General features: G+C 45.1%; 2 protein-coding genes across 2 annotated transcripts; one reads left to right on the plus strand and one right to left on the minus strand.

Annotated features, from left to right (window-relative positions):
* Positions 1-7,836: 7,836 nt before the first annotated feature.
* Positions 7,837-20,325, minus strand: LOC125699874 (uncharacterized). The gene is made up of 11 exons (XM_048959862.1): positions 20,284-20,325; positions 16,515-16,675; positions 14,743-16,197; positions 13,824-13,916; positions 13,161-13,265; positions 12,384-12,493; positions 11,736-11,930; positions 10,394-10,556; positions 9,431-9,596; positions 9,189-9,283; positions 7,837-8,620 (listed from the first exon to the last, which is right to left on the minus strand). Exons 2-11 carry the CDS (start codon positions 16,669-16,671, stop codon positions 8,535-8,537), a joined length of 2,625 nt encoding a protein of 874 aa, XP_048815819.1. The 5' UTR covers positions 16,672-16,675; positions 20,284-20,325; the 3' UTR covers positions 7,837-8,534.
* A 1,867-nt stretch (positions 20,326-22,192) lies between these two features.
* On the plus strand, positions 22,193-27,259 carry LOC125699758 (cis-aconitate decarboxylase-like). Its single transcript, XM_048959622.1, has 5 exons — positions 22,193-22,487; positions 23,651-23,838; positions 24,002-24,094; positions 24,375-24,580; positions 25,375-27,259. Exons 1-5 carry the CDS (start codon positions 22,193-22,195, stop codon positions 26,291-26,293), a joined length of 1,701 nt encoding a protein of 566 aa, XP_048815579.1. The 3' UTR covers positions 26,294-27,259.
* Positions 27,260-27,560: the final 301 nt, after the last annotated feature.

Consider the following 27,560-nt stretch of genomic DNA (forward strand, 5'->3'; position numbering starts at 1 on the left):
AAGCATAATAACTAACATCAGCCCCCCGGTGCCAGCTTTCTTGCTGGGTACTGCTAATGAATTCATAAACAACAAGGCTGAATTTGGCTCCTTTTCTTAACCAAGTTTTACAAAAATAATAAACACTGAAACCTGAGGAAGCACAGTAAGAAATATGAATCTGGAAAGAAGCATTACAAAGCCTTTTGCTATGTAAAACAGCCTTGGCTTAAATTAAGTGTGGGTGCTGATTCCCCATGCTTCATATAATAGTATGTTTTAGTGTGCCACAGTTTGGAAAGCTGGATTCTTCACAAGGTGCCTTGCCTCGATCCATCTTTTCCTCTCTCCCTGGTGAATGTTTCTTACAGGAACTGTTGCTGCCAGGAGCAGGATGCTGGGAGAACTCGCCAGGAACCATTTCACATGACAGGTGCAAGACAGGGAGCAACTTCAACTTAATTCAGTCCTTGCTGTACCCCTCCACACCTCTCTTATGTATGAGCAAACCAGGACCAAATAAATTGGGATAAAAGCAAATTGGGATGAAGGAGGAGACATAAATGGGATACTTTGTTAAGTAGGGGCAAAATAATTTCCAGTATTTCCTGAGTTTTCCCAGTATTCAAGGTGAAGCAGAACATTTTTAAAAAGAAGTAGAGAAAGAGCCACTGTTACAAGTGTCAAACCCCAAATACTCCCATTATAAACTTCTGGCCTTTTTCAGCACAATTTGCTGAAAAAATCGATCAAATCTGTGCTGAGATGTTGACAAGAGTCTGTAAAATAGTTTCACCTCTAAGAATATGGGGTTCTGTCAAAAAGTGTTGCGCAGCCCTCCTCAGAGGAGGCTCTCAGTATGCCCTTCTGGTGCTGTTCCTCTCACATCATGCGCAGTGGGAAGGAGTCGCTGCATTGCAGTGTGGCAATCAAGAGGGATGTAAAGGGATTCGGGACCCTCAAATATCCATCCAAGGAGGAGTTTGAAGTCACTGAAGAAAATCAAGAGATTTCCAAGAAGGGCCAATGTTATTGTCAGTGACTCTGAGGTCTTCAGGCCTGAAAGATCGCTCTGGGACACAAAATCATCTCATGAATGGGCCTGTTTGTGAAAATAACAACACTTTAGTCCCACTGGGGTAGGAAACAACCCAGGAAGCAGGCCTGTTCCTCCTTGATTTTGCCCTTTGTACAGTCCAGACATCTGTGTCAATGGAAAAAAAGAATGGAAAACAAAGAAGGGCATTTTCTAGTCACAGGAAAAGCCAACTCACCTTTCTGAGAATAGAACTGTGCCATAGGAACAGGAACTGACTCAATGGCATCTTCGTAAGGGTGCATGTTGGTATAGTGGGTGGATCTGATGCTCCAGTGGGTAGAGCGGTTCAGAGAGGAAGGGTGGCATCACCACTACCTCCTGAGTGAACCAGCTGAGAAAGTGCCTGAGACTTGGACAGAGTCAGAAATGCCCCATGACTGCCTCTGATTTAAGAAAACACCAAGAACTGGGAGCTGTAGGGACACAGACCTCATCTGTTTGGCTCCTTCTGCTGAAATATGAAAGCCAGCATCCACCTATGGCTCAGGGTGGGACATCAACTGGAAGAAAAGGCAGAAGGCAAGTCCTCCTTATGGTGTGGAAATGAGTCAAAACAAAACCTTTACATCTCCTCGGTACTACAGAGGGCGTGTGAAAACACAACCTGCAGTGATTTTTTGTCATACTCACCTTGCTGCATTCTTCCTGTTACTTCTCCCCGTAACATCAAGCGTTTAGGGTTATTACTACAGCATGGCTAGATAATCTGGTTTGTCACATTTTGAAGGAATATTAAGAACAACAAAAAAACAGCATATCTCAAAGCTTGGGCCAGATCTTCAACTGTTCTGCACAATCCATTTATACTTGTATTGGATTTCTGTCTGTGACGGCTGTGTTGCCAAGAGCCGAGCAACCTGTAATGGTCTTGAGCCAGCTGGGTGTCCCCAGCTTTTGTGTCAGATGTAACAATAAGGAATTTATAGAGCAGCTCTGTGCTGAGGCTCAGAATAAGGCAAAAAAGAGATAGCTGCATGATGGAAGAAATTGACTGTGTAAAAATCTTTTGGGAAAATACCAACAGTCTGGAAATTGAGGCTCTTGAATCAGGATGGGGAAATCCGTCCTGTGCATCCAGTACAGCGCTGCCCCTGCACCTGGCTGTGGCTCTGAAGCCCTGTTAAAAATCTGCTGAAATCATGACACATGCACAGAACCATCTTGTAACTCTTAAAGGTTCTGCTGTGACCTTGAGCAGCCACCCTAAGCTGGCAGGATGTGCCCACGTTTCCATTCTGTGCGCTGTGCCATAGGATGAGTCAGTATCTGCAGCCCCTGACCAGGCTCACCTTATGTCCTCAAAATTCCCGTGAGCCTGCTGACTGCCTGTGGCATCTTTCCACCTGCAACCTAGCAAAGGGTCAAGTCACCACTCTGGGTTATCAGATCTTGTGGCCTAGGGCTTTCCACAACCTCTGTCCTCCTTCCTATCTCCCTGCAGGTCTCCAGACCCTTCTTGCCTGTGGCTGCCAGCAGCTGTGTTCGCTTGCAAAATAAACCAAGTCTGAATTACTAAAACCTCCCTTTAGTGGGAAGCAGAACTGTTGATACAGGAGGAGAAATAGAGAAGGAGCAGACAAAGTAGCTTTGCTTAGATCAGATCCAAGTGAGCAGCAATGAGCAGTGGCACACAGGATGCAGGTGTGATGATTCCCCTTGTCCATGACGGGAGCTGAGATGTGTTTCCTATAGGCTTCCAGAACCAGTATTAGTGTTACATCCTCCACTGCACTTCCAGGCCCTAGCTCTCCGAAGACACAGTGAAGAACTGATCAAGCTAAAGCCCTTTTGTCCATCTCTCCTCAGAGATAAATGTCTGCTATGAAGCAAGGTAGCTCTCAGGGCCTTGTAGCTGAAGGCTGTCGTCATACGTCTGATGGTCCTTTGAGCTTGTCTTGGCTGTGGTGCTACAGGTACTGCTCTATATGGGGGAAGTGAGTCCTACCACATCTGTAGGGGAAGGATAAGAAATAGTCATGTTTGTGTGTGCACAGTAAATGCTAATACATTGATTTTTTTCCCCCCTCCTCTGCATGAAATTATATTCAAAATTTTCACTGACAAAATGCCTAGTCACGGAGCTATGATCTCACTGTCTCCAGGAAAATGTCTCATAAAATTGAGAGATTACATGAAATAATCAAAGAGTGAAAAACAAATGAACAAACAAACAATAAAAATACCAGCCCCAAACCCCAAAAGCAAAACAAGAATGAGGAAGAAGGAAAGTAAGGAGAGTAGAGCTGAGCAGAACTGAAAGCACATAGCACAACTCTTTGTACGTGAGTTAGCTTCAGGTGTGGAGGAACCAACTCCTGAAACATACTGTCATGGCCATGTCCCTCTTGGGGTGGTGTTCCATCTATCACACTTCAGTATCTCTCTTGGAACAGAGAAGTGATGCCCTTCACCACCAGTGACATTCCGTGCAATTTGCTTTTGTGATGATGTGAGTCAACATTCTGTTTTGCAACAGTATTTTGCACTGTTTCTTTTAATAGAACAGAAACTTTCTGCCCTTTTGTCTAAACATTCTGCTCCTGTCTGTGCCTCTCCATCTCTTTCCTTCCCCTGTCTGAATTCACACACAAATGTGCTGCTCTTCCCTAGCAGAACTGATGTTCTGTCCTTGAAAACTATCTCACTAAAGCTCAGCTAACTTCTGAGCAAGCACTAAGGTTGAGAAGTGGGGCAGAATGAAGAGACCATCCACAGGAGAGACTTAGGGACAAATGTGACATGGCTGAAATCCAGTATCCCTAGTTCCCCTTTGGTTGGGATCTAAAGGCATCATTGCTCATTGCCAGCTTCCATTTGGAAATGAGCCTTCAGCAGTACATAGCATCTCACAATGGAAAACACAGCAAGAGGCATTAAGGCTATTGCTAATAGCCCTAATGAAAGGACCCTGTGTTTAAAGAGAATGAATAAAGGGATTGAGGGCTCATGTTGTTGATCTAAGGGAGGTGTGTTTGTTTCTCTCTAACCTTGCAAAAATGCTAGCAGGAGTGGTCCGGGCTTGGGGAGTTTGTTTTGAGTCCCTGTGAAGAATTGTGAGGACACAACTACACAACAGTTGTTAATGCTCACCAAGTTCTTGAGCCAGATTTCTGTGAAACAAAGACGTGGTACATGTGTGGAGTCGGGACGCAGGGCTACTCGCCCACCGTGGGTTGCTTACTGATCATATTCCAGGTTCATTTGTCATGGTAACAGCTCAGAGTGTGCTGGCGAATTTAACACTTGGGTAAGGTGGCAGAGTGGACAACCTGATGTGCTAACCCGAGTCATGAAAGATCTCTGGACACCCAACAGCTGCTGGATTTGGAGTTGTTCGTACTGGGAAAACACTTGAACAAAACCCTCCTGAAGGCAGAGAACTTCATCAAATGGCATCTGGACTTTTCTTTGGCTTTTCTTGAAGTTATTTCCTGGGCATGTCCTCAGTCAGCTTTACTTTTACGGTTCCTGTATTACTGTGGTCTTCCACATCCAACTGGGCATTTCTGACGAAAATCACTGCAGGTTACAAATAACAGGTCACAGCTTTTAATCACAAGACTTCGCCATGATGATAATGTAATGGAAATAATGAGATAATAGAATGGGGATTTACCCAAATCGGTTCTGATAAGGAAATGTTGCTCTATTCAGCAGCATCAGAACAGCAACAGGAAATAAAATTTATTTCCTTGTTTGCTGAAGAGAAAACCATGCTTATTCCTGGCACAGATTGGGGAGGCGGAAGAAGTCGTGCAATTTATTATGTTGAATACAACATCTGTTTTCCCCTTGATGTCTCTCACCTGATACTGGAAAATCGGTACAGTGCAAAGATCTCTTTGCCATAACCTCTCATCAATCAATAGAATACTCACAAGGTTGAGTGTAAATCCAGGTAGTAATGAATGACTTTTTTTTCTATAGCCTCATTTGTTTGCTTTTTAATAAGCAATAGAAACTCAGCGCATAGAAACTTCACTGTCTTATGTTTATGGCTTTCGCTCTACCTGTACACAAAGATTGCTTATTGATTAAATAGTGTTCTGCTGATAGGTAACCTTTTGATTTTCAAGAATATTTCCTTGAGAACAAGGAAATATCTCTGAAAAATCACGGTTCTCCCTGAAAATAAGCCATCATCTGAAGCCAAGAGGGAAAATTTCACCAGCATATACACATACATGAAGCATTATTTGTGAAAATAGACAGTTCGGGATCCCTCTATAGCTACTGCTGGCACTTCAGGCATCTCCAAATTATGACTGAGAAGAAAGGATCAAGCCTTCAGTGGGTTTATGTCCTCTGAGATGGAAAGAAGTGTCTGGTTGGTTTGAGATAAACTCATTTCATAAAGCCATAGAGTTAGGCTTGTGGATTTCAGGGCTAGATGACTTCTTCATGGATCTAAAACAGTCTGAAATTTAGTCCTGCCTTAAGTCCTTCAATGAGTTTGTCCCAGAGGAGAGAAATGAAGCCCTGCCCAGTGGACTCCAAAGGGCTGAGTTTTGTTTTGAGGGAAAAGCAACCCAAACAAGGAATTTTTAAAGAGCCTTTCATCTTGGATCTTGACAACACTTTCGCCATCTTTGTCTGCCATCAGTAGAAAGCATGCTCCTATGCTTTCTTATCTTGCCCCACTTATAACCTAAATTGTAGATTTGTCTATAGCTCTGAAGTTGCAAAACGGTTCTTAATTTCAAACCTGACTTTCTCATCATCACAGTGTGTCAGGTGCTCTCCTCGAGGGCTGAGACATTCCAGCTGTGATTTACCTGCCAGATAGCAGCAGTGCAAGGTGAGAGCTGCTCTTGCCGCTGGAAAATTGTTTGCATAGAAAGGCTCAGGAGATCACAGGCAATACTTTGTCTTGGTTTATCAAATCCTGGGCTGTTTGTTGCACTAATCACAGCTTGTGTTGAAACACACATCCTTGCCTTGAGCCAAAATACTATGGACACTCTCTCAGTCCTGTGCCACCAGTATGGAGACAGTCTAATGTAGACATTGTGGAGGGGACAAGACAAGATGAGACTTCCTGCCTTTTTTATTGTTATTGCTATAACAATTTATGGCCACTGTTGACAACCACATTTGTTTGGGAAGGTCAAGGAGTTTCTCAAATATTGAAACGTGAGAGAAATCCCATGTTGTGGGACTTCACCACATGCTTGAAGTCAAGCATATAGAATCACAGAATCATAAAGGTTGGAAAAGATATCTAATATCATCCAGTCCAACCATTCAAATAGTCCAGTATGCTGGGCAATGGACCTCAGCTGGCCTTAAAGACATTTACTGAGTCCTTCAGAGCACTGGGGCTTGCAAGATCAACATCTCTTTGCACTACTCCAATGACCAGTTGTTAATAGTGGCTTTGTCTCCCTGTTTTTCTAATATGGATACACAAATCATTTATCTGCACATTTCAACTAAACATTCAGTGGCAGCATCCGCAGCTGGGATGCACAAGAACTACATGTAACTCTGCCCCGTGAAGAAGCAGGGTTTTATTGCACTGACTTCTTGATGGCTTTGTTGCATGCCGCTTTGGGTCGGAACCAGAGAGAATCATAGCATTTTGCAATATCCCCAGAAATCCCTACTGTTTCGTCTCAGCCCTCTCTGTCTCCCATGGTTTCCTGCTTCCCTCCCAGCTGGCCCAGCCTTGCTCTGGCTTTCCCAGCATCTGGGTTCCTGATGCCAAATGCAGCTGAACCCTCTGACCTGTGCTGTGAAGTGCTTGAGGGACAGAGAAGGGAGATTCCCGCTCCAGGACGATCTTGCCCTGGGGAGAAGGTGACACACGGACTGGTCATATAGATGCTATGCTAGCTGCTGGCTCACAGGGCATAATATGTGCTTGTGTGTGGAAGAAGGGTACTGTGTGTGCAGAGGCTTGTTTAGCTGTCTGAGGGTATGTGCAGGGAGGGGAGCATGACTTCACTCCTCTTAGAGAAGTTGGCAGGGGCTGAAAAACCAGAGAAGGCTGGGAATGCCCTGCAGTGCCCAGCACAGCCTACAGTGAGTGCCCTCGGCAGAGGGTACAGGTGGGTTTTAGGGTCAGAAGGCTCCAGGTTGCAGCGTCAAGGGTAGTCTGTGCTCAGACCTGAGGAACAGATGCCAAAGGCTTTCAACTGGGACTGTGGGTAGTGAAATAACATCCATCACCTGGAGCCAGAGTCAAGGCTGCTATTTATGGGGACTTCTGAGCACAGGCTAAATGGCAGGCTGCACCTTGAGGAGAAGCAGAGGGACAACAACCCCCGTGCCAAAGCAAGCTGAGCACGCTCAGAACCAGAGTCAGTGTTTGTTTACGTGTTCATAATGAGGTGTGGGAGGAATGTAGCCCCAAAAGCCCCACCAGGTTTGGCTGCTCAGGTCTTGGAGAAGCATCTGGTGATCTGGGAGGGAGGGAACTCCTGCTCTGATGTGACCCTGGGGAGAAGCCCACGAGAAGCAGAAAAGGATACTCCAAAGCTATGATAAAGGGGAGCTGGAAAGGGGCTTGTCCCTTGGGTGGTAGGAGGTGGTGTTGCATGCATGCCAAGGGAACAATCTGCCTGCCCAGAGTAGGAGGGAGGAGAAGGAACAACTGTAGGGAACTGGCAGAGATCTGCTGCTTGGACACTGCTTCTGGTACAGGGAAAAACATTACAGAAACCCTCCAAATCTGAATTTCATATCTGTGTTTTCAAGCCAGCCTTTAAGCCCTAGCTCATTGTTTTTTTAATAAGGATTGTCTTCTTTAAGAGTGAATTCCCTGATTTCCCCTCAGCCTCCATTTACCGTGGGCCCACATCAGCTGTTGCTTTCTGCATTAAGTACCCCAAGACCAGCTGGGAGGTGTCCTGGTCCAAGCAGGGAGTGGCTGTGAGGATGCCAGGGCAGGGCAGGGGTGAATAACTCACTGTACACCCTCTGTCAGGAGTGTGCCTTCCAATATTTATTTCTTCCCCTAGCGCTTAGTGGTAGAGCTTTGCAGTTTTTGGAGTACGAACAGTTTGGTGGAAAGCAACTGAAAGCCAAAGTCTTTTCCTTATATTCCAAAAAGAGGATTTATTTAGTTGAATTTAGCTGTTTAAAATACACAGATCTGAATGTTGTAGAAGGGAGTATACAAGCAGCATGAAGTCCGCAGTCCAAGGCACTCAGGAAACACTGGCACTCTGGGAATTCCTGCAGTGCAGCATCAGCTCCTGATCCTGCTGGCACTCTGTGGGCAGATTTCCCAGCGGTTTCAGGCACTTACTGGAGATAAACAATTAATAGCCACAGAACGCTCCCAGGAGAGACACTGGATGGGAAAGTGCTGCTGCTTCCCAAGGAGGTAAGTGCTTGATTACAGAAGGTATGGCTTTCACAAGGCCAAGTGCTCCAGCGAGGTTTGGGATTCATCATGTCTTTTTGCGAGAGTAGATGCTGTTCCTTTGCTCAGGTGAGGTTTTCTTTGGTGTCAGACTGCTCTGTTCTTTACTCTTTCAAATATCTGCATCACCTTGCCTGCTGGTATGCAGCCTTCTCTCAAGATGGTGATGCCACCTTCCCAGAGCAAGAATGAGAAAATTAGGATAATTCCCAGGGGGGGAAAGAAAGGAAAAGGGATTATGTTCCACCATAAACACACTGAACCAGTAAAGCCATCTAGATGCTTAGTGCCTCCAAATAATAAACTTTGTCAGAAATAAAGACGCCCACCAACACAGCGCTGAGTTCAAAGTTCAGTTTTTCACTAAAGAATCCCACCCAAATGATGACCCAGAGCCAGCAAACAAGACTACAGTTGGTGTTTCTACACTGCTGTGGATTACTTTACCTTAATGCTGGGGTCTACAAGGAACATATGCCCTTCCTTTCAGAAGCATTCACCCTCACACTTGAAGCATTTTCTCTCTTCTAAGGCAAATTTTGAGGCATATCTTTGCTTCTGACTGCCTCATTCTGCCAAAACAGAGGCCCTCCAAAGACATCTTTTGTCAACACATTTACAAAAGTCTGAGCACACAAGACCTGTTACTCTTTGAGAACACTGTGCTGCCAGTTTGATATTACTGAAAGGAATGGGAGCAACCCTGGAATATGCTACTGGAAAGATGCTTCTGACACTCACTTTCATCAATCCTTGTGCAGTTGACCACAGTTGATGCTACCACTTCATCAGATTCTCCATCGCAGAGAACACCCTCCAGCTTATGGCCAAGACGCCTGTAGGGAAAAAAGAAAGAAAGTGGCATGGTACTTCATACTGCTTTATGCTGAAGTTCCTCTCAACACAGAGCACCAAATCATGATGGCTGCCCGCCTGTTGGGTGGTTTGCAGAGCAGTAGAAATGCAGTGAACAGGGTACTCACGAGATGACCATGTCGTGATGCGTGCTGTCAACCTCTCCACTAGGGTTAGCAGATGTGATTGCCAAAGGCCCCGTCATGTCAATGAGGTGCACCAGGACAGTCAGGTCAGGCACTCTGATCATTATACTGTCTTGAGTTCCCACTCTGCTGTAGCCTTCTCCAACTCCTTGAAAGACAAACAGAGGATGCTGAAAGAGGTTTACTTGGCAAGGCATTGTTGGAATACTGCCTACTCTCCTTGCAAGTGACTCTGCTCCATACACCAAATAAAATGGCAAGACTCCTTGCACATTTTCAGAAAAGCAGCACATTTGATCAGAAATCCATGAGTGCAGCTCTAAGATTTTGGGAGTAAGAGAATAGTAAGAATCAGAAGGGAAAATCTCACAACCTCAGTGGCTGCAGATCAGCATAGCTCTTTTCATAGATAATGGATTTACCTACATCCAAGAATCAAATTCTTTGCGATTGTTTCCCACCTTCCCTACCCTTTGCCACACACCTCCACCAGGTTAGCATGCATAACTCCTAATGCATAATTGCTTCTCTGTTTACTAACATTCCCATTGATTCCCAGAAACCAAGTCTAAGTGCGAATCATACTGTTTCTCACAGTGTTTTCTCTTAGTCCATATGTCAGGAAGGAAAAGGGCCCAAGTACATCCTTCTGTTCTGGACTGCTCATCTCTTTTTGATCCTCCACCCAGGGCTTGCTCATTCCTAGTTAACAGCAATGAGCTTGCAAGATGTGACCCTCCCAGGCTGATGAGCCTCCCTTTCCTTGAGTCTGACTGGATTAAAGAGACCATCATGCTGGTTCTCATTGCCTATGAGTCATTCCGGCACTTTAACATCCTACGCTTCACATAGTACTAAGATGTGTAAGAGATGTTTTCTCCCTTGACATCTCAGAGAGTGTATGGATTGCTGAAATCATGAAAGGTGTTGTCCTGTTCAACTCACCTAACTTCTTCAGCCACTCTCCCTTCTTGATAATGCAGCCAACACCACCTGGGTAAACATTTTCCATGAATTCCCAGAGCAGTGGGCTGATGGGGGGAGCAGCTGCTCGCAGCTGATCCAGGTTTGAAATGAAGATGCAGATGGGCTTCTCTTGAGGCCTGTCCTACAAAAACAAAAAACAGAAACAAAAAAGTCTGCATCGAGAAGATCTAAGCCCACTGGAGTCCTAGTCTGTATACTGCCTAGGGACCACAGGCTCCAAGCAAGTAAGGCGCTCTCTCTGCTGAAAAAGCTGAGCAGAGGAGGGGACTGCATGCTGTGATTTGTGCCACAGCTCAGTCTGCATGTGCAAACTGAAGAAGAGAGAGCACAGTAGGCTGCTCTTGGGATCTTGGCAGGATGCACCCAATTCCCCTGCTTCAGACACAACCAACGCAGGCAGGGCAACATTCTTCTCATTATCAGTATTTTTAATATACCAGAGTCCTGATTTTCTTCTAACTTATGCTGGTATAAATCAAGAGAAAACCCAACAGGATGGTGGAAGGGGAATCTAACCCCCTGAAACTGGTATCTACATGACCACTTCTTTAGTTCTTTGATGCTTTGACATAAACTTCTTGTAAAGTGAGCGATGATATGGAAGGAAAATAAAAGAGCTCACAAGGCAGTGTCATTTCAGTCCTCAGCTGACATCATTTTCAGCAGGGCCAAATGACTAAGGAACTGGGCATGTATTTACATTCTGTTTATATTCTCTCATTGACAAGGAAGGTTAGCATTGGCACCAAAGCAGGACAGAAAAGACTGCCTTTGTTGCTGATGTTCACACTAAGTGCCAGCTGAGATAGTCTGTTATGCTTATTTCTCCAGGCTAGCCAGGAAATTGCCTCATGGAGAACAGAAGGGGCCAGGCTGCAAAAGATGTATTTAAGGTGCAAACTTTGGGTCTTCTTCCAGCACTGAATGTCTCCCAAAGTCTGGGCAAGTTTAAATCTGGGATTTTGATTCAGCACTTCATAAAGCAGAGAGGACAAATACAGGTTTGGACCCACTTAGGAACATGTCAAGGCTGTTTGAGATTGGGTTTTTGTTTTGTCCCCTTCAGTGAAGCAGAAAGTTGCTAATTCCCAGTGCTACACACCCAAATCAGCGAATGCTCTTCCTGCCAGTTGCTCAGCTTAAAAAAAATGATCCATGGCCTTTTGTGAAGCTCTTGCTAGACTCTATCTGCTCAGTTCTGAATCAGAACAACTTGGAAGAAGGGGTTCCCATTTCTCTTTGCATACATTACTGATCTATGGGATGCCAGCAGTACAACAAGTCAGTTTTGTATCCGCACCTTGATTCTGTAGACTTTCTCAATGGCTTGAGGGTGTCTGCAGGAGGCTGCCAAAGCATACACGGTGTCTGTTGGGACCCCACACACTGCCCCTGTGTTCAGCAAGTCAGCGATGGTCCTCAGGCCACTGGTACAGTGGGACTTGGGGCAGATGCAGGGTGGGGGATCTTCAGTGTTCTTCTTAGAGTTCTCAGCCTGGCAGTAATCAAAGCCATTAGCATGGGAATAAGCCAGTATGTTAAATACAGGGGATGATCTGTCCCTGTTTGTTGCAGGGGAATTGGACTAGGTGACCCTTAGTGGTCCCTTCCAGCACAGATGATTCTATGATTTGGTCTCCTTGAACACAGACATCTCACTGTGCCATTCTCTCTTGGCCTCAAAGGGCAGAGGCAGCACTTTAAGGTGTGCTTCACCTAAAGCAGGTGACATTAATCTTGTAAGTGTCCCAAATTTCCATACACATTATTCCTAATGGAAAGTACCTTGTTTTTAGCTCAAATCTTCCTACAGCAGTACTGTGACAGGGATTTCAAATGGCAGTCAAAGAAAGGGAGATAGAAACTTGCACTCCTCTAGGCAAGACTGAATACCTTGGAATATTCTCCTAAGCAAGGAAGCTATACCGTTACGCAAAACATCTCTTACTGTGAACAGAGAGGGTCCCATCATCATCAGGTCCTTCCCAAACATGCTGTTAGCAAGTGATGCTGTTGCTCCGTAGAAGCAGATGATGCTGAAGATGCATAACATTACAACTGAAAATCAAACCACAGAAGGTCAAAGGGAGGAAGAGTGCTGGCAAAGTTTTATTTTCTTTTGTGTCTGGTCTTCCCAGAATTGCAAACTTACTTCAGCTTTTCCTGTCACACTACATTTACAGTCCAGCACATCTGTGAGTCTAAAAATTCAAGGCATTTCCAGGCTGGTCTACCTGACTTTTTTTTTTTTTTAATTTGCTGGTGGAAAACCTTTTAAAAAACATCTTTCTAAAGCCCTATGTATAATTTCAAGTCAGTCTCACTTGCTACAAAGCCAGAATTTGAATAGAACTACATCCATTCACGTCAATGGCATATTTAGTTCACTCCAAGTCTTGGCTCACCAAACAACTACTAGAAAGTAGAATTGTACAGAACTTCAGGAGTTCATCTTGATTCCACAGTATCTGCCATACTAGATGTTTATTAGGGCGCCCAAGCAGCTGCAGATGGTATGAGGGAACATTTCCTCCTGCAGCCGTGGAGCCAGAAGGCTCAGCATCTGCAGTTTGCACATACTCAGTCTTCTAGGGGAGATCACACAATCTTTTGCTTGCTTGCTTTTCTCCATACTGAACTGATGCAGAATATTGTTCCCCAAAGAGAGACCCACTCACTGCACCCGCTGGGTGAGGGTTTGAGGACAAGTTCACCTACAACTCACTTTCAAATGGCAAAGGGAGGATCTCCAATGTGAAGAGCAGAAAACAAATGGTCAGGAGCTCCACTGCCAGGGTCATGCAGAGAAGCACCATGTTAAAAGAGGAAGCTGTGGAAAGAAATATAAACAGGACTGACCCACATCAGAGAAATGCCTGTAAAAGTGTGTGTGAAACATCAGAAGTGTTCATAAATGAACTTAATTGTATCCGATCCGACTTCCCTGTTCACAGAGATATGGATGTGGTTTAGTTAGCCCTTGGCTTTCAGGAGACAAACTGCCAAGCTGTTCATCTGCCAGTACTCTGTGCTCACATGGAAAACAGTTATCGGAGAGCCAAGAAGAAGCTGATTTACAGCAGCTGGGCTGGAGTTTGACTGTGGTTATATGCCAGTGGTCCAGTCCGTCTAACACTTTCACCTCATTTGAACCGTTTATTTTCTTTGAAATATTCTTCCTTTCCCTTATGACTGTTTCTTCTAAGCCCAGCTCAGCTTCTGTTACTGGCTGTGGGCAAAACATTTCAGTTCTTGCCTAATTGGTGTCACAGAGAGAGCTGAGGCTCCCTTTCTTGTGCACTTCCTCCACAGAGTGCCCACAGGTGAGAAAAGTGATCTGGCCCCAAACACTCCACAACAGTCAATCATCTGTGGTACTGAGACTTACCTAAAATCATTAAAAAAGCATTGAGCACCAAAAAGGCAATAGCACCAGCAGTAAATCCTTCACTGTTCCCCGCACCAATATTCATCAGGTGGCCTGAAATAGGACCAGAATGTTTAGTTGAGAGCAAGCCATTAACAGAATGGCATATCTGCAGTTCAAGTTAATTGACAGTGATTGCTGAGAAGTATCCCAGTGGATTGAAACCTATTGTATCTGTAGTGCAAACTAATTCAGGTATTAACCAAAGAACTGGTGATGATTATCATAAACCCTGATGATTTTATTTCCAGCTTGTAAAAGACAAGAAAATCTGGCTGCAGAGACTAATAGCTTCCTGCCTCTTAGGCAATAGCTATAAGTTTTCCCAGAGGTACTCATTTCAATAGGACCTCGCAGGGAGGCCATATGAAATGCTTCTGAACATGGTGCTGAATAAGGCTTCATAAAGCTCAGGCATTTTGAGATCTTGTTCCATGTCTACAAGCAGCTAAGATGAATTGCTCCAGGCTTTTGAAGCATAAATGCAGAACCTGGAATATTCTGCCACCTAAGAAGTGTGTAATGAACTGTTATTCTGAAATAACCGTCCTGGGGCAGTCTGAATGTTGTCTCACAACAGTTTAGCAGGGAAATCTTTACCTCAGTTGGGATCAAAGACAGACATAATTCAGACTCCTGTAGTTGTCAGAGCACCAAGTAACTGCATCAAGGGCAATTAATTGTGTGAGTATAAGCCAGGTTGTTTGGCCATTCCCTGTTTTTTTTTTCTTTTTTTTTCTTTTTTTTACAAGAAGAAATATTGGTAATTTTGAGTAAATCTTCCGGGAGAAGGAATTATACAAAAGAAATCAAATAGAGTTTTCCTAAAAGCATCTCTTAGTTTTGGGACAGCAAAATAGAAAGCCTGGCATTTTGTTACCTGCAAACCGAAGCCAGGTCCATGCTCCCCAGAAAGCAGCATAGCAGAGTGGGAGAACACAACCAAACCTTCTGCCTCCTTGAACCTGGATCCTGCAGACATACAGCTGGATTATGGCTCCTGGGATGAGCACGGAGGGTATGGAGAGTTGCTGCCTGCTGGGGTCACTGAGAGTACCCTGAATGGCAGAGACTGCTGCCAGGCCATTGCAGATGTAGAACAAGGCATCTGGCACTTCAGCTTTGGTGCCACTTGGGAGGTTCTTGGACCTAGTGAAGCAGATTTTTGCAGCCATCAGTGTGGTTTGAAGAGCTGAACTGGACATAGCTTGTTTGCCAACTGGAATCAAAGCCTTCTCCCCAATGGAATTGATAAGGCTGGCAAAAGTGGCATACATGGAGAGAGCGGTGCAGAGGCTACAGGCAGCTCCAAGGAATGGGTAAGCACCCGACACTGGGATCTGATGGATGAAGGCAGATGTGAGGATGATGAAAGAAGCATTTTGCAACATCTCCAGGGTGTCTTTGTGGGTTGACATCAAAAACAGCATGCAGGCAACAACCAAGAAGAACCACCCTCCAAACATTCCCAGCCTGCTCTCCTGAGCTTTGCCTGGCTCGAGGAAGGTGGTGAGTACAAACTCTTCCCAAGACATTACCAGCCAGAGGAGGCTGTGGGCACCAAACTTCGTAGTGTAGTAGACGTCTCCTCTGAGATAGCTGTAGAAGCTGGAGAGAAGCTGGCAGCTGGAGATTATAGATATCCACGCTGCTCCAACACAGAAGGTCTTCATGTACCCAAAGAAGTAAAAAGCAAATATAAATGGAGAGACAGTGTCACAGATGTTGCCTAGGGCCATTGGCTCAGCATACTTTGTATTCTTTTTCTTCTCTTCCCCAATGGCCTTGGAAGAGCTCTTCTGTGCTGACCCCAGTAGCAAGACATTGAAGAGTGGATGCCCAAAGCCTGGAAGGATGTACCGCTGCGTGATCCCCTTCAACAGAAGAGCCATTGCACCATACAACCCACACAGGACAATGACAAGCTCAATGACACCTGACACTATCAGGGCCCACTGGCCAAACAGTGCAACGGCTTCAAACACCAGGGCAAGAGCAATGGCCCCAAATATGAAAGGCATGATGTAGTTCACTGTAGCTGAGCAGAAGGAGAGAATAAAGGAAATGGAGATGTAGGCCACAAGCCCTGCCACTGCACTTTGGCTGGCAGAGAGTTGTGTCGTGGTGGAGGACAGGAGTTGACTGGCATTCCCCGAGGACAGTGTTATGTTCTGCAAGGGGGGATAAGCAGCTGAAATGATGCGTGTGGCTCCGTAGCTACTCCACAGAGCAGAGAAGGTGAGAAAGGCTGCGCCTCCGAGGTGGTCGTACTTCCGGAAGGCAAGAAATCCTGCCAGGAGCTGGACAAAGCCTCCAATCAGGATGAGGTGGACACCTGAGAGACACAGCAAGACATCAGGAGGGAAGCAAGCCACAGGAAGACCAAACACCTAGGGACATCCCGCCACAGATCCCACAAGTGACATTTGTGCCAAGCCCTGTGGCCTCTATCTTTTCCTCAGCTCCCATCCTGATGACAAATTTCTGTGCCAAGCCTTGTTGTGCAGCCACGGAGCCCCCCGGTATGCTCAGCAGGAGGAGTGGGGCCAGGAGCACCAGTCTGGTTTGGATCTATGAAGGCTGGGGAATGGCACGTGAAGGGTTCAGACCAGACTGCTGGGAGAAGTGTCCCAAATGAGCCTTGTCACCCACCTGCGAGGACATCCTCTGCTCCCTGCGGCCCGAGGCCTGTGTGTGCTGTGGCAAAGTTCTGCAGGCAGAGGAGGAAGGCGCTGACGACGTTTGCCAGGAGCCCCAGCACAGCCGGCTCGCTGTAGAAGACAGCTGCAAAGCCCGCCGTGCTCACCATGGCCCTTTCAGACAAAACAACAATGTCAGTGGTCACCCCCACAGCCTCACCGTCTCTCCACATGTGTCTGCGTCTAGACCAGAGTTCTTCGGCCTCGGGCGCTCAGCCAGAGTCCAAAGCCTTGCCCCTGCTCCAAAAGGGAGAAGCTGGTGACAGGCTCAGGTGTTTCCAACATGCCTCCCTCCTCATCACTTGGGACAAAAGCTCCATTCAAAGAACAACTTTAGGTGCCTACTTTCCAGAGGCCTATCCAGAAAAAACACACACAACCTATTTAGGCGACAAAGATTTCTGGCAAAAACATGTTGAGGTGCCCCAAAGCATTGCAGGTGGTGGTGATGGTTCCAGTCTTCTCTTCTCTGAGCTGCTGGAGATGGAGAGGAATGAATAGCCTAACACAAATGAACAAACATTCAGATTAAACCCACAAAGTATTTTTGAGCCAATTCAGGACATTTCTTATCCACTGTTACAGACAAACAGGCAGGCACTGCACACACATACACAGTCTCCCTTCCAGATGGAATTTTCCAACTCCATCCCTTTCTTAAAACCCCAGTGACTAAATAGTCTATTTTCAAACCCTTCATACTTCTGCCATTAACTCGTCTATTTGTAAGCAGCCCCCACATTTCCATTCCTCTGCACTCCTGGGTACCATGAGCTGGAGTTTGCTCTCTGGAGGTTTTTGTTAGGAAACAAGGATGAAAATAAAACAGTAATGTTCTTGCTTTTTTCTGTATTTTTAGAATATTTTGTGACCTAAATGAGCTGGAAAGGGAGAAGGTGATGTATTTCATTCTCAGCCATTCCAAAAAACCTTTTGGAAAGAAAAGAAAGCAGAGCTCCTGTTGATACGGGAAGTGAGGAGGAGTGAAGGGAGCAGATTCTGCACCACCCAAAGAACAATTGTGTGAATATTAATGAACCTGAATCCCAGTGTCTGCTCTTAAACACACAGTATTCCTGGGCAGATAGGTACTGTTTTGCAAATATCAGGCTTCCAAATTCTTTTGTTTCATTGAAAAACAAACATTTTTCTTCTATTTATCTTAAAGGATGCAATTTTCACAAGAAGAAAGAAAGGTAAACAATCCGTATTGACTCCTAACAGCTCTGAACAGATTTGACAAATTAAACTCTCATGAAATTTGTAGAGGAAACATGTCCCATCTCTGGGGAACAATTAATTCTTTTGATTGTTTGCTTGCACTAAATGTTGGGCTTTTCAGTTCAGAAAGCTGTGCCGTGTCACAGTGCTGCAGAAGGAACTCTCTCTCGTAACATCAAACACTGGTATGAATTACTGACCTGAAGGAGTCCCTCAGAAATGATGTGTGCTCAGAAGCGTCAGATCAACAGCCACCTGTGCACTCCATGAGGTTCTTACATTTTATAAGGCACTCTTACACTTTATAAGGCAGCTTGGTTTCAGTGGTTATATTTGGAATAGCGATACGATACTAAGTTCCTCCAGATGTTTCACTCTGAAGAAGCTCAGACAGCAACTTTCTAGGCACTCTGTTTTGAATTGGACTCTGGAGGAGGGTGAGAAGGATTTTATGGAGGAAGATGGGCTGGCTGGGTGGCTGCCTGGCTCAAAGGAGTGATTTCCTATTTGCAGACTCACTTGGTTTGTGTAATTAACCGTGGTAGCAGTTTTAGAGCCTGCAATAGTTTGGTTTTGGAAGAGAAGACAACCCATAGGGCTGTTTCCCTCTGCTTGCAGTGCTCTCCTTCGTAGGACATTTGAGAAGTACCCAAATGTGCTGTATCAGGGCACCAGGCATAAAGGGAAAGGAAAGAAGAGGATTTAGGTCAAGATACCAAAAGAGGATGATGAAGGAACTTCCTTTGGGTGAAAGAAAGTTTTGGGGCTGGAAACAGCTACAGACCTGCTCTGCTTGCACTGGGGACACACACGTGTGCTCCCTGCCTTATGAACATTTCAGCAGCTGGGAGGCAGAGTCCATAACCTCCTCCCTTCATTTCAGGCAACATAAGGACACACCAAATTAATCTCACAGCATCAATAATGGGCTGCACCAAGACTTGGAGAAACAAGGAAACAGTGGTGTTTTCTTTTTGAAATATGCCCAAGCCTTGCTTGTGCCTACAATGAAGTCACTCATCAATGCTGTTGCTGTACAGCTGCTTCCTCCAGCACTTTGTAAGGACCAGCTTCTCCAGTTCAGCACAGAAAATGGATAGCACCTCTGCTCCCTGCTTGGTGCAGCAGAGAAAGGAGAGATCAAGTCCTTCCTTGAGATTCACACAATGTAGCTCTTGAGGTGACAGTGGTGTAGGCAATGCAGGGTAGTGTGGCGGCAGAGGAGGACGTGGGAAATCCCTTTTTGCTGTCTGAGGGCTCTGTGTACAGGGTGGCAGCCAGCACAGCCACTGCCCAGGGAACCATGAGGATCAGTGGGGGCACTGCCAGGCCTTTCCAGTTGTTGGCTTACTGAATGGACACCCAGCCTGGGATGATCCTTGGGCAGCAAGAGCAAAGCCGCAGCCACCAATCTCCTCCACCTTCTCTCCTTTTCCCTCTTGCCCCAGGCATGCTCCAGCCTTAGTCTTGCAGTAGCTGGCGAGGTCCTGCCTCAACCACTGCTCTTCTGCTCTTTTGTGTACAGCCATGCCACACGGCTGTAGCCTCAGAGCACCCTGTCCCCTACAGTAAATCTCCATCATGCCCTCCAGAAAAGGCCATTCTGCTCTGATTCCCCACCCCACCTTGCCTTTACACCTGTGCTTTGCAGATATCACTGTGTTCAACTGCTTCACACTGACTTCTGCTACTCGTGCTTGTTTTCCTTGCCTAGAGTTAATGGGAATATGCTGGTGTCAGGACATCTTCTCCATGGAAGGCTGGAGCAAGGCTTAGCATGCCATTGGGTGTATATATATAAGTACAACATTAAATTTTCAGACACTTATTCCCCAGTGGCACTTCACAATTGGTTTTCCATCCCACCTTATTAATGATAACCAATGTTTACGTAGCTCCAAGAAAATACTGTCTTTCAAGATAAGCATGTTAAAAAAATGAAATTCAATGCCTTTTGGATAAGCACATAGCAAGATTAACAGTGCACTATGAGGCTACACAGCTGCAACAAATATTACAGCCCTGCCTTTTGTCTGGTGGAAAACAGCACAAAGTTGCCTGAGAGACATTGCTGTGTTTGCAGTGACCAAGGTCTCGTAAGTATTTAGTAAAAAATTCAACCTGGCTTTCAACACAAGATGTACCACACCAAACTGATATCCCATACAGAATATGCAGAAAGTTAAATGTCCCCAAGAAGCACTATTGGCCAAAAGAACAAAACTGTGACATTTACACATGGTCCAAAGGTTCATTTGGGGATGAAAGTCCCCGATGTTCCCTGGAAGCCCCAGCCCACATTTCAGATCTGCAGTGAGATCTCAATGAACTGGCAGCACATGGCTGGCAATATCACACAGCTGGCTATTTGCTAGGAGGAGAATTAGGAAACGATTCAGCCAAATGATAATACAACAAATGTATTATTAAAAAAAAGAAAAAAAAAAAAGCATGAAAGAGAAACACCAATGCCACACTTCTCCCTGTGCAGCTTGGATTACCTGGTTTGGTGACACTTCGGCTCAATGGGAGGATGGTCTTGTCCCTCTCATTTCCTGGTAGGTACCAGTTTTATAGTCCTCCTCTGGAGGAGGAGCCTGCAGCCAGTTGCTTCACATATTGGCAATTGTAGCATTTTGGAGACAGGAATTTCCTTGAACTTTGTCAGTTATTGTCCTAAATCTTTTATTATTTCCTGAAACCAAAGGGGTTTCCCTTCTGTTTAGCACAGAAAAACCACCCCTCCTCATCAATTCCCCCCACCCTCTTAGTCCCCAGAGGCTGATGTCATCTCACTTGAAATTCAGTTCAGAAAAAAAAAAAAAACCAACAAAAAAAAAAAAACACACACACCAACAAAAAGCAAATTGCCTTTCAGAAGCATATATAAACCCTGACACCAAAGCACCTTTCAGACAAACCTAGCCCTCGAATAGAGCAGCGCAGAGCTGGGCATTAAGCAGTGGGAGCAGCCACCAGAATGGTCTTCTTAACTTTGCAGGTAAATACTATTTTGTGTACAGAACTTATCCATCTCCGATCTTTCCTTTCTCACTTTAAGGAGGTCTTGTCGCTTTCTAGGCGGTTCCCAGAGTGGTCAAAATTATCATGGCATTAAATGGGAACCTGCCCCAATATTGACAAAACCAGACGGTTTTCGCAGACACTTTATTCACATTTACTAACCCCTTCCTTCCATGGCTGCTTCTTTTATACATCCCAAATGTGTTCTGCGCGGTGCTGTGGTGGGGTTGCTGTTTTTGGGATGTGCTGTGTGGTTCTGTCTCCTCCTGCCCGCTCGGAGCTGGTCCTGCTCGCGGCTGCAGGAGGATCCCATGGCAAATCTGCTTGTCTGTGTGCCCCTTCCACTGCACTGCTCGATTTCCCTGGCTGTTCTTGGCACCCCTGCCGGGCTGAGCTTTGGAAAATATTTTTTTTTTTCTCCTTTAAATATGTCTGCTCTGAAAGTGAGCTTTATCCACTCGTTTGATCTGTGCCTTCCACTGCCATGTTAGAGGCACAACCAGTAAAACGGCTTCGAAAAAGTTCAGGCAGCTTGGGTGACAAATGATCTTTCTCTGTCTTTACTCTAGAAATCTCAGAAGTTCCTGGCAAGCTCCCGGCAAGTGCATAAAACTGCTGCTCACGGTTTGTATCCGTCTGCCGAACCCTATCCTTTCTTAAAGAGCATCTCAAGATAGTTGTGTACTTGCTAAGTATACTGAGATAATCCTCTCAAATTCTTGGAAGATAAAGTGTGCTTCGGGGGGGGGGGAGGGGGGGGGGGAGGGGGGGTGGGGGGTCTTGTTACACTGATTATTGCCCTGAGTGGAACAAATGATAAAAATGTTGATTACCAGCCCTGTGCTTAAATGGAGACTTTAACTGGCTGAGAACCAGACTTTCCAAATTCTTACACTTTGGCCATAAATTGAAGAAATTTGAATTGCAGCTGTCATTGCATAGATTCCTAACTCCTGTGTTTTCCCTTACATCTTTCTCACATCTGACCTTGCTCTTAGCGTTACTTGAAGAGATTCTCTGATTACTTTCCCTGTCTCACAGCTGCATACAGCTTCCCTCTTCAGACAAATCGAGCATGGCTGGGCGGTGCAGCCCTTGGTCTGTTATAAATGTTGCTTATTAACTTCATTTGAATGGGTTCTTAATGAAATAAATGCAATTTGTGGCACTTCAAACACTTGAAACAACAGAAATAATAATCCATGCAAATCCATTTGCTCTTAGCGAGTTTTGTTAGAACAGTCTCATTTTTTTAATTCAGTTCTGTAGTAGGGCTGTCGTAGCAGGATGAAAACACTGCTGTCACTAAGTGTCTTTAATTGAAGGGTTAAAAAATATCACTGCCACAGTGACAAAGAGTAATTGATTACAGTAAAACAACATTTCATGGGTGCAGCGCAATTCCGGCATATTTTCCTCCAGCCTCTCCAATCCAATTGGAGTTCACAGTTTCCCCCTCCTCAAGGGCGTTGGTGCTCCCATTTGCAGTGTAAGGGAGATGCCCACAGGGAGGGCACTGATTTGGTCTGCAGAAGGGTTTTCAAACTGCTGAGTGGTACAGATTCCTATAGTGATCCATTCTGCAGAGCTGCTGCAAGGGGTGATTTTTTTTCTGTGAGTCACAGCAATGATGACATTCTCAGCTGTGTTTACAAGTGGATTTCAGACTCCCCGGCTCTAGGTGAGTCCAAACACCATTGCAAGCAAACTGTGAGTCAGTAGTCATGACATTTAAGAATGAATGCATCCTAGTGAAATTAGGGAATGGTCATTTTGTCTAATTGGGAAAATTTCTGTTTAAAAAATATGGTGTCATGTGTACTTGTTGATTTTGATGATGTTTCCTCCAAGGTGTGGAAAGAAAGTGTTTTTATTTTCTTGATTTACTCATCTTGACTTTTTCATGTATTGGTTTCATTTGGTTTCATTTGTCTTTTATTTGTATAAATGCATCTACCGTACCAGCACGCACATTTATATATACATATATGGAGTTGAAATCATGCAAATATAGTTATAGTGAATTTTATAGTTTTCCTACTCTCATGTGAGCCTCTCATAATTATAAATATTATTAATATTATTAATATTTAATTATTATTAATATATAATTTATATTATAAATTATAGTGGATCATAATAACTGCAACTCTATAAATTCATCAAAACAAAGCAATTTGTCACTGAAATAAAAATGTTTCCAAATTGGATATTTTCCATAGAATTGTAACACTTTCAAAGATCTGGAAATGGTGACTTCCAAGTATAAAGGTGCCAATAGTCAGTGCTATCTGCCCATATCTACCTTACAGGTCATAAATACAGACACTAACTTTTCCGTGGGAAGCTGAATGTGTTCCTTCCTACCTAACAGCAAAGGTATAAGATGGAGATAAACTTCCCCTTGAATACCAATCTCAGGTGTTCTTCTGGTTTAATGCCCTTCTGAAACAGAGGCTATAAATCCTCTGATATTTTGAGCCAAATAATGAAAGGATATACAAAGGAATTTTTCTTCTTAAGCACTAGCATCCTTTTCAGTCCATAGGGCTCAAGAACTTTGCTTGCTGGCTGAGTCCAGACTCCTCACTCCTCACAGGACCAAGCTTATTGAAAAATCCAGGCTTGGGGTCTAATGCTGCTTGGCAAAAATAATGGAAGCTATAGCACATAATTGGGATGAAGTTCCAGCTATGTGACCCAAGGGATATTCTGGCCACATCCTGCACTCTCCACCTGTCTTTCCTCTTCATTAATTTCAGTCAGACCAAAAGGTGAAGAGCTGTGAGCTGTCATTACATGTTCCATAGACTTTTAACCCCCTCCTCTCTTTTGGTGCTGCAGTGGTGGCCAGGAGTGCTCCGGAGGAGACCGTGACCAGCAGCTTTGCCTCCTTCATCCACGCAGTCCGACCTGAGCACCTGTCCAAGATCGTCCGTCACAGAAGCAAGAGAATGATCCTTGACAGCATTGGTGTTGGCCTTGTGGGCAGCACAACCCATGTGTTTGATATTGCTCTGAAGTACTGCCTGGTAGGAGCAGCTTCATATTACTGTGTATTTGTGTGGCCCCCACTGTGACCCCGTCAGCACAACCATGACCTTATCTCATGGATACTGTAGGACTTTGCCTTGCAGGAGGGCATCACACAATCCCTTCTTCACTCAAGATCTAATCTGAATCTCCTTTTCACAGGAGCTGTACTCTTCAGTTGCCGTGAGCAATGTCTATGGCAAGCCTGGTGTGAAGCTGTCCCCGACTCTGGCTGCGTTCACTAATGGTGTTGCGGTAAGGCAGGCTTTTCCAGGAGAAATGCTGCTTTGCAGTGCCTTCAAAACAGTAATTAGTATTACAGGAAGATGTCTAGGTGCTTTGGAGGGACAATGGAAGCCAAGAAGTCATGGTTGGCTCTGTAGTCTTGCAAACTGTTTTTAGAGGGGAATAACCAGCAACCATAGGGATCTCTGCATTAGAGGTGGAAGTTGCTGTAGCCTCAGAGATATTAGCAAGGATCCCTTCAGCTCTCACCCATCCCACTATCATGTTCTTATCTATGTTTGCCTGACAGACTCACTCCATGGACTTTGATGATACCTGGCACCCTGCTACTCACCCATCAGGGGCTGTTCTTCCAGCTCTGCTGGCAGCTTCTCAGATGCTACCTCCAAACTCCAAACCCAATGGCCTGGATTTCCTGCTGGCATTTAATGTGGGCCTGGAAGTGCAAGGAAGGCTCATGCATTTCTCCACCGAGGCTCACAATATTCCCAAAAGGTAAATCTTTTTGTTCACCTAGTAGACTGGTGTGAATGGTAAGAGCTAGAGCGTGGTGTAGTAATTTCAGGAACAAAAACAAGCATAAGCATGCGACTTATCTCCCTGTGGTAGCTCATGCAGCTTTATGGGCTCAGTGCCACTGTACCAAGCCCTCTGGGGAAATGTCCAGGTCACAAACAAAAGCAGAGGTCAACCATATTTCCCCACAGACTCAACATGGCTACAAAGAGTGAGCATGAGAAGAGGGTTGGTGTGTCTGTTCATGGGCTTGCTCAGGGTTTTAAATGCCACTCTAAGACCGTCTGAACTCAAGATGAGGATGAAGTTCTGCTGAGAGACAGAGGCCAATTCTGCTAGGGCTAAAAAGGCACCACTTATCTCATGTTCATTTGGTGACCTTCAATGATCTTTCTCCCAAAATAACCACCAAGACAACTGAGATTCTGGTGTGGTCCCAGGGAGATTCTGGTGTGGTCCCAGGGAGAACATCAGCCAGGACATAGTGCCATTGGGCGTGTGGCATAAGGACACTGTGTGGAAGGGTGAAATTTTGGGTGAAAATTTAGCAATATGGGCACAAGTCATGCCACCTCTTAGAGAGAACAAAAAAACACTTTCTAGAGATGGTAATCTTACTCTTCTTTCTCCAGTGAAGTTTCAAGCAGATGCTTAGTCTGCATATGGCTAAATATTGAGTCATGAGAACCCTGTCCACCACAGATCCATGAGAGATTTCCACTGGTTGATTTCCATTGACACTTCAATGCTTATACCTGCAATTTCCCCTTTAGGTTCCACCCTCCTTCAGTAGTCGGTACTATGGGCAGTGCTGCAGCCACTGCAAAGCTGCTGTCTCTCAGCATGACCCAGTGTACCCATGCCTTGGGCATCGCTGCTTCACTCGCAGGAGCACCCATGGCAAATGCTGCCACACAAGCCAAGCCATTGCATATTGGGAATGCCACCCGCCTGGGCTTTGAAGCAGCACTGCTCGCTGCCCGAGGAATGGAAGCTAACCCTTTCATTCTGGATGATATCTCTGGTTGCTCTGGATTCAGTGCTTTTTACAGCATCTATCAACCCACACCGCTGTCCACACCAAGTGAGCATCATGAGTTCCTCTTGGAGAAACAGGATATTGCTTTCAAGCGATTCCCAGCCCACCTGGGGATGCACTGGGTGGTGGATGCTGCCTTGTCCGTTCGGAACCTCTTCATCAACTATGCAGGGTCCTTCTCTCCCTCTTTGATCCGTACCATTGTGCTGAAGATCCCAGTGTCAAAGTACATCAATAGGCCTTTCCCCAACTCAGAACACGAGGCCAGACACTCCTTCCAGTTCAATGCCTGTACAGCCCTGCTGGACGGAGAAGTGGGCCTCAGCTCCTTCACAGAGAGCAGCATCCACCGGCAGGAGCTGAGGGAACTGCTCCACAAAGTGGTAGTGGAACACCCTGAAGATAATGTGGCTAACTTTGACAAAATGTACGGAGAGGTGGCAGTGCTCCTGAAGAGTGGAGATGTCCTGACAGGAAAATGTGACACTTTTTATGGGCACTGGAGGAAGCCTCTCAGCAGGGAATCACTCCTGAAGAAGTTTCGATCCAATGCCTCTCACGTGCTTCCAGAAGAAAAGGTAGAAACCATCATTACTATGGTGGACAATCTGGAGAACCTGTCAGATAGCTCCCATCTGGCCTATAGCCTGTGAAAGAATGCGTTTTTGACAAGGGATTTATCTCAAAGAAACTGGTTCCTTTCTTTGTTGGTGCTTTACTATTCTTTTCCAGTGATAGGAAAGTTCTTATCCCTTAAAGTCAAAGTAGATGCATTAGTATCACAGAAGTCCATGAGGCAAAAAGTGTGTCTGTGTAATTAGTACACAGATTAAATTTAACTCAGTTGTTTCTGAGTAGCTGAAAGCTGACTACAGATGCCAAAACCTCCCATGGATCTATGAAAATCCTGGAGTATTATCTTGAAGCTGGTTCCCTACAAAGGAGAGTCCAGATATTTTTAAAGTTGTGTTCAAGGTTATTTCTGTATAGAATGCCTAACTGCTGAGTCTGGGAAGAGGAGAAGAGGAGGACACTCAGCTGCAAAATGTGTGCTTTCCTTAATACTCCTCTGAGCACTTTTTGGATCATGATTAGATAGTTGTACTGGATAAATGAAAAATCTATCAGAGTTACTGTAAACAGCCCTGCCTGCAAAACTCTCAAGCAGAGAAGGATTTTTTTTTTTTTCCAGCAAGACCTTCCAATATGTCCAATATTTAGGAAGTTGTTGTCACTTCTCTATGTAGAAGGAATGGTTAAGTGACTCTTAAAGCCTCTATGTCTTATCTGAATGAAAGGCAGCCAATTGAGGAATCCTACATCAGTCCTACATTTACATCCTACACCTTCTGCAAGGTGATCATAGTGCTGTGGCATATCATCCCTCCTGGGTTTGGACAGATCACCCAGGCAGCTATCAGAGCTAGCTTTCCAGAGGTCATCTTTGTAGTCAGTGAAGAGATGGACCACTCTGGATTGTCACTTGGGTACAAGCATGCTGTGATTCACATTGGGAATTTCCTACTTCTCTTCCCTGACAGGGGAGAAAACATAAAGAGGAAACCCCTAAATCATCTTTCTAGCTGTGGTAAAATCTATGACTTGTACTCCTGAGTAACCATTCACTGAAAGAATTCTTACATTTAGTATTTTTTGAGCAGCAAGATGTAGAACTATGCAATATTCCTATGCTCATCAAACAAATACTGACTGCTGATCCAAAGGACTTGCTTCCAGTATGATCATGATGTAGATACAGAACCTGCTGGGAAATTCAGGGTTGTTTTCTGCTGAGAGGACTGAGATGGGACTAGACAGGCAAGAAGCAATGTGGGCTGGTTCATTTTTAGCTTGCTAGTAGTGGACTCCGCAAAGAACTTCCAAGTCAGAAGAAAATATTTGCCCAACTGATGTAATCCA

Source organism: Lagopus muta, chromosome 13 (assembly GCF_023343835.1).
Source record: "Lagopus muta isolate bLagMut1 chromosome 13, bLagMut1 primary, whole genome shotgun sequence".
Taxonomy (NCBI): domain Eukaryota; kingdom Metazoa; phylum Chordata; class Aves; order Galliformes; family Phasianidae; genus Lagopus; species Lagopus muta.

Bases quoted from the DNA above. Each gene is read 5' to 3' on its own strand.
- LOC125699874 (XM_048959862.1), bottom strand. From the start codon at position 16,671: ATGGTGAGCACGGCGGGCTTTGCAGCTGTCTTCTACAGCGAGCCGGCT. The intron at 16,198-16,514 runs GTGGGTGACAAG...TGTGTCTCTCAG, and splicing joins AGCAGAGGATGTCCTCGCAG to GTGTCCACCTCATCCTGATT. The intron at 13,266-13,823 runs GTAAGTCTCAGT...TTCTTTCCACAG, and splicing joins TGCTTTTTTAATGATTTTAG to CTTCCTCTTTTAACATGGTG.
- LOC125699758 (XM_048959622.1), top strand. From the start codon at position 22,193: ATGGGTGCAGCGCAATTCCGGCATATTTTCCTCCAGCCTCTCCAATCC. The intron at 23,839-24,001 runs GTAGGAGCAGCT...TCCTTTTCACAG, and splicing joins TTGCTCTGAAGTACTGCCTG to GAGCTGTACTCTTCAGTTGC. The intron at 24,095-24,374 runs GTAAGGCAGGCT...TTTGCCTGACAG, and splicing joins CGTTCACTAATGGTGTTGCG to ACTCACTCCATGGACTTTGA.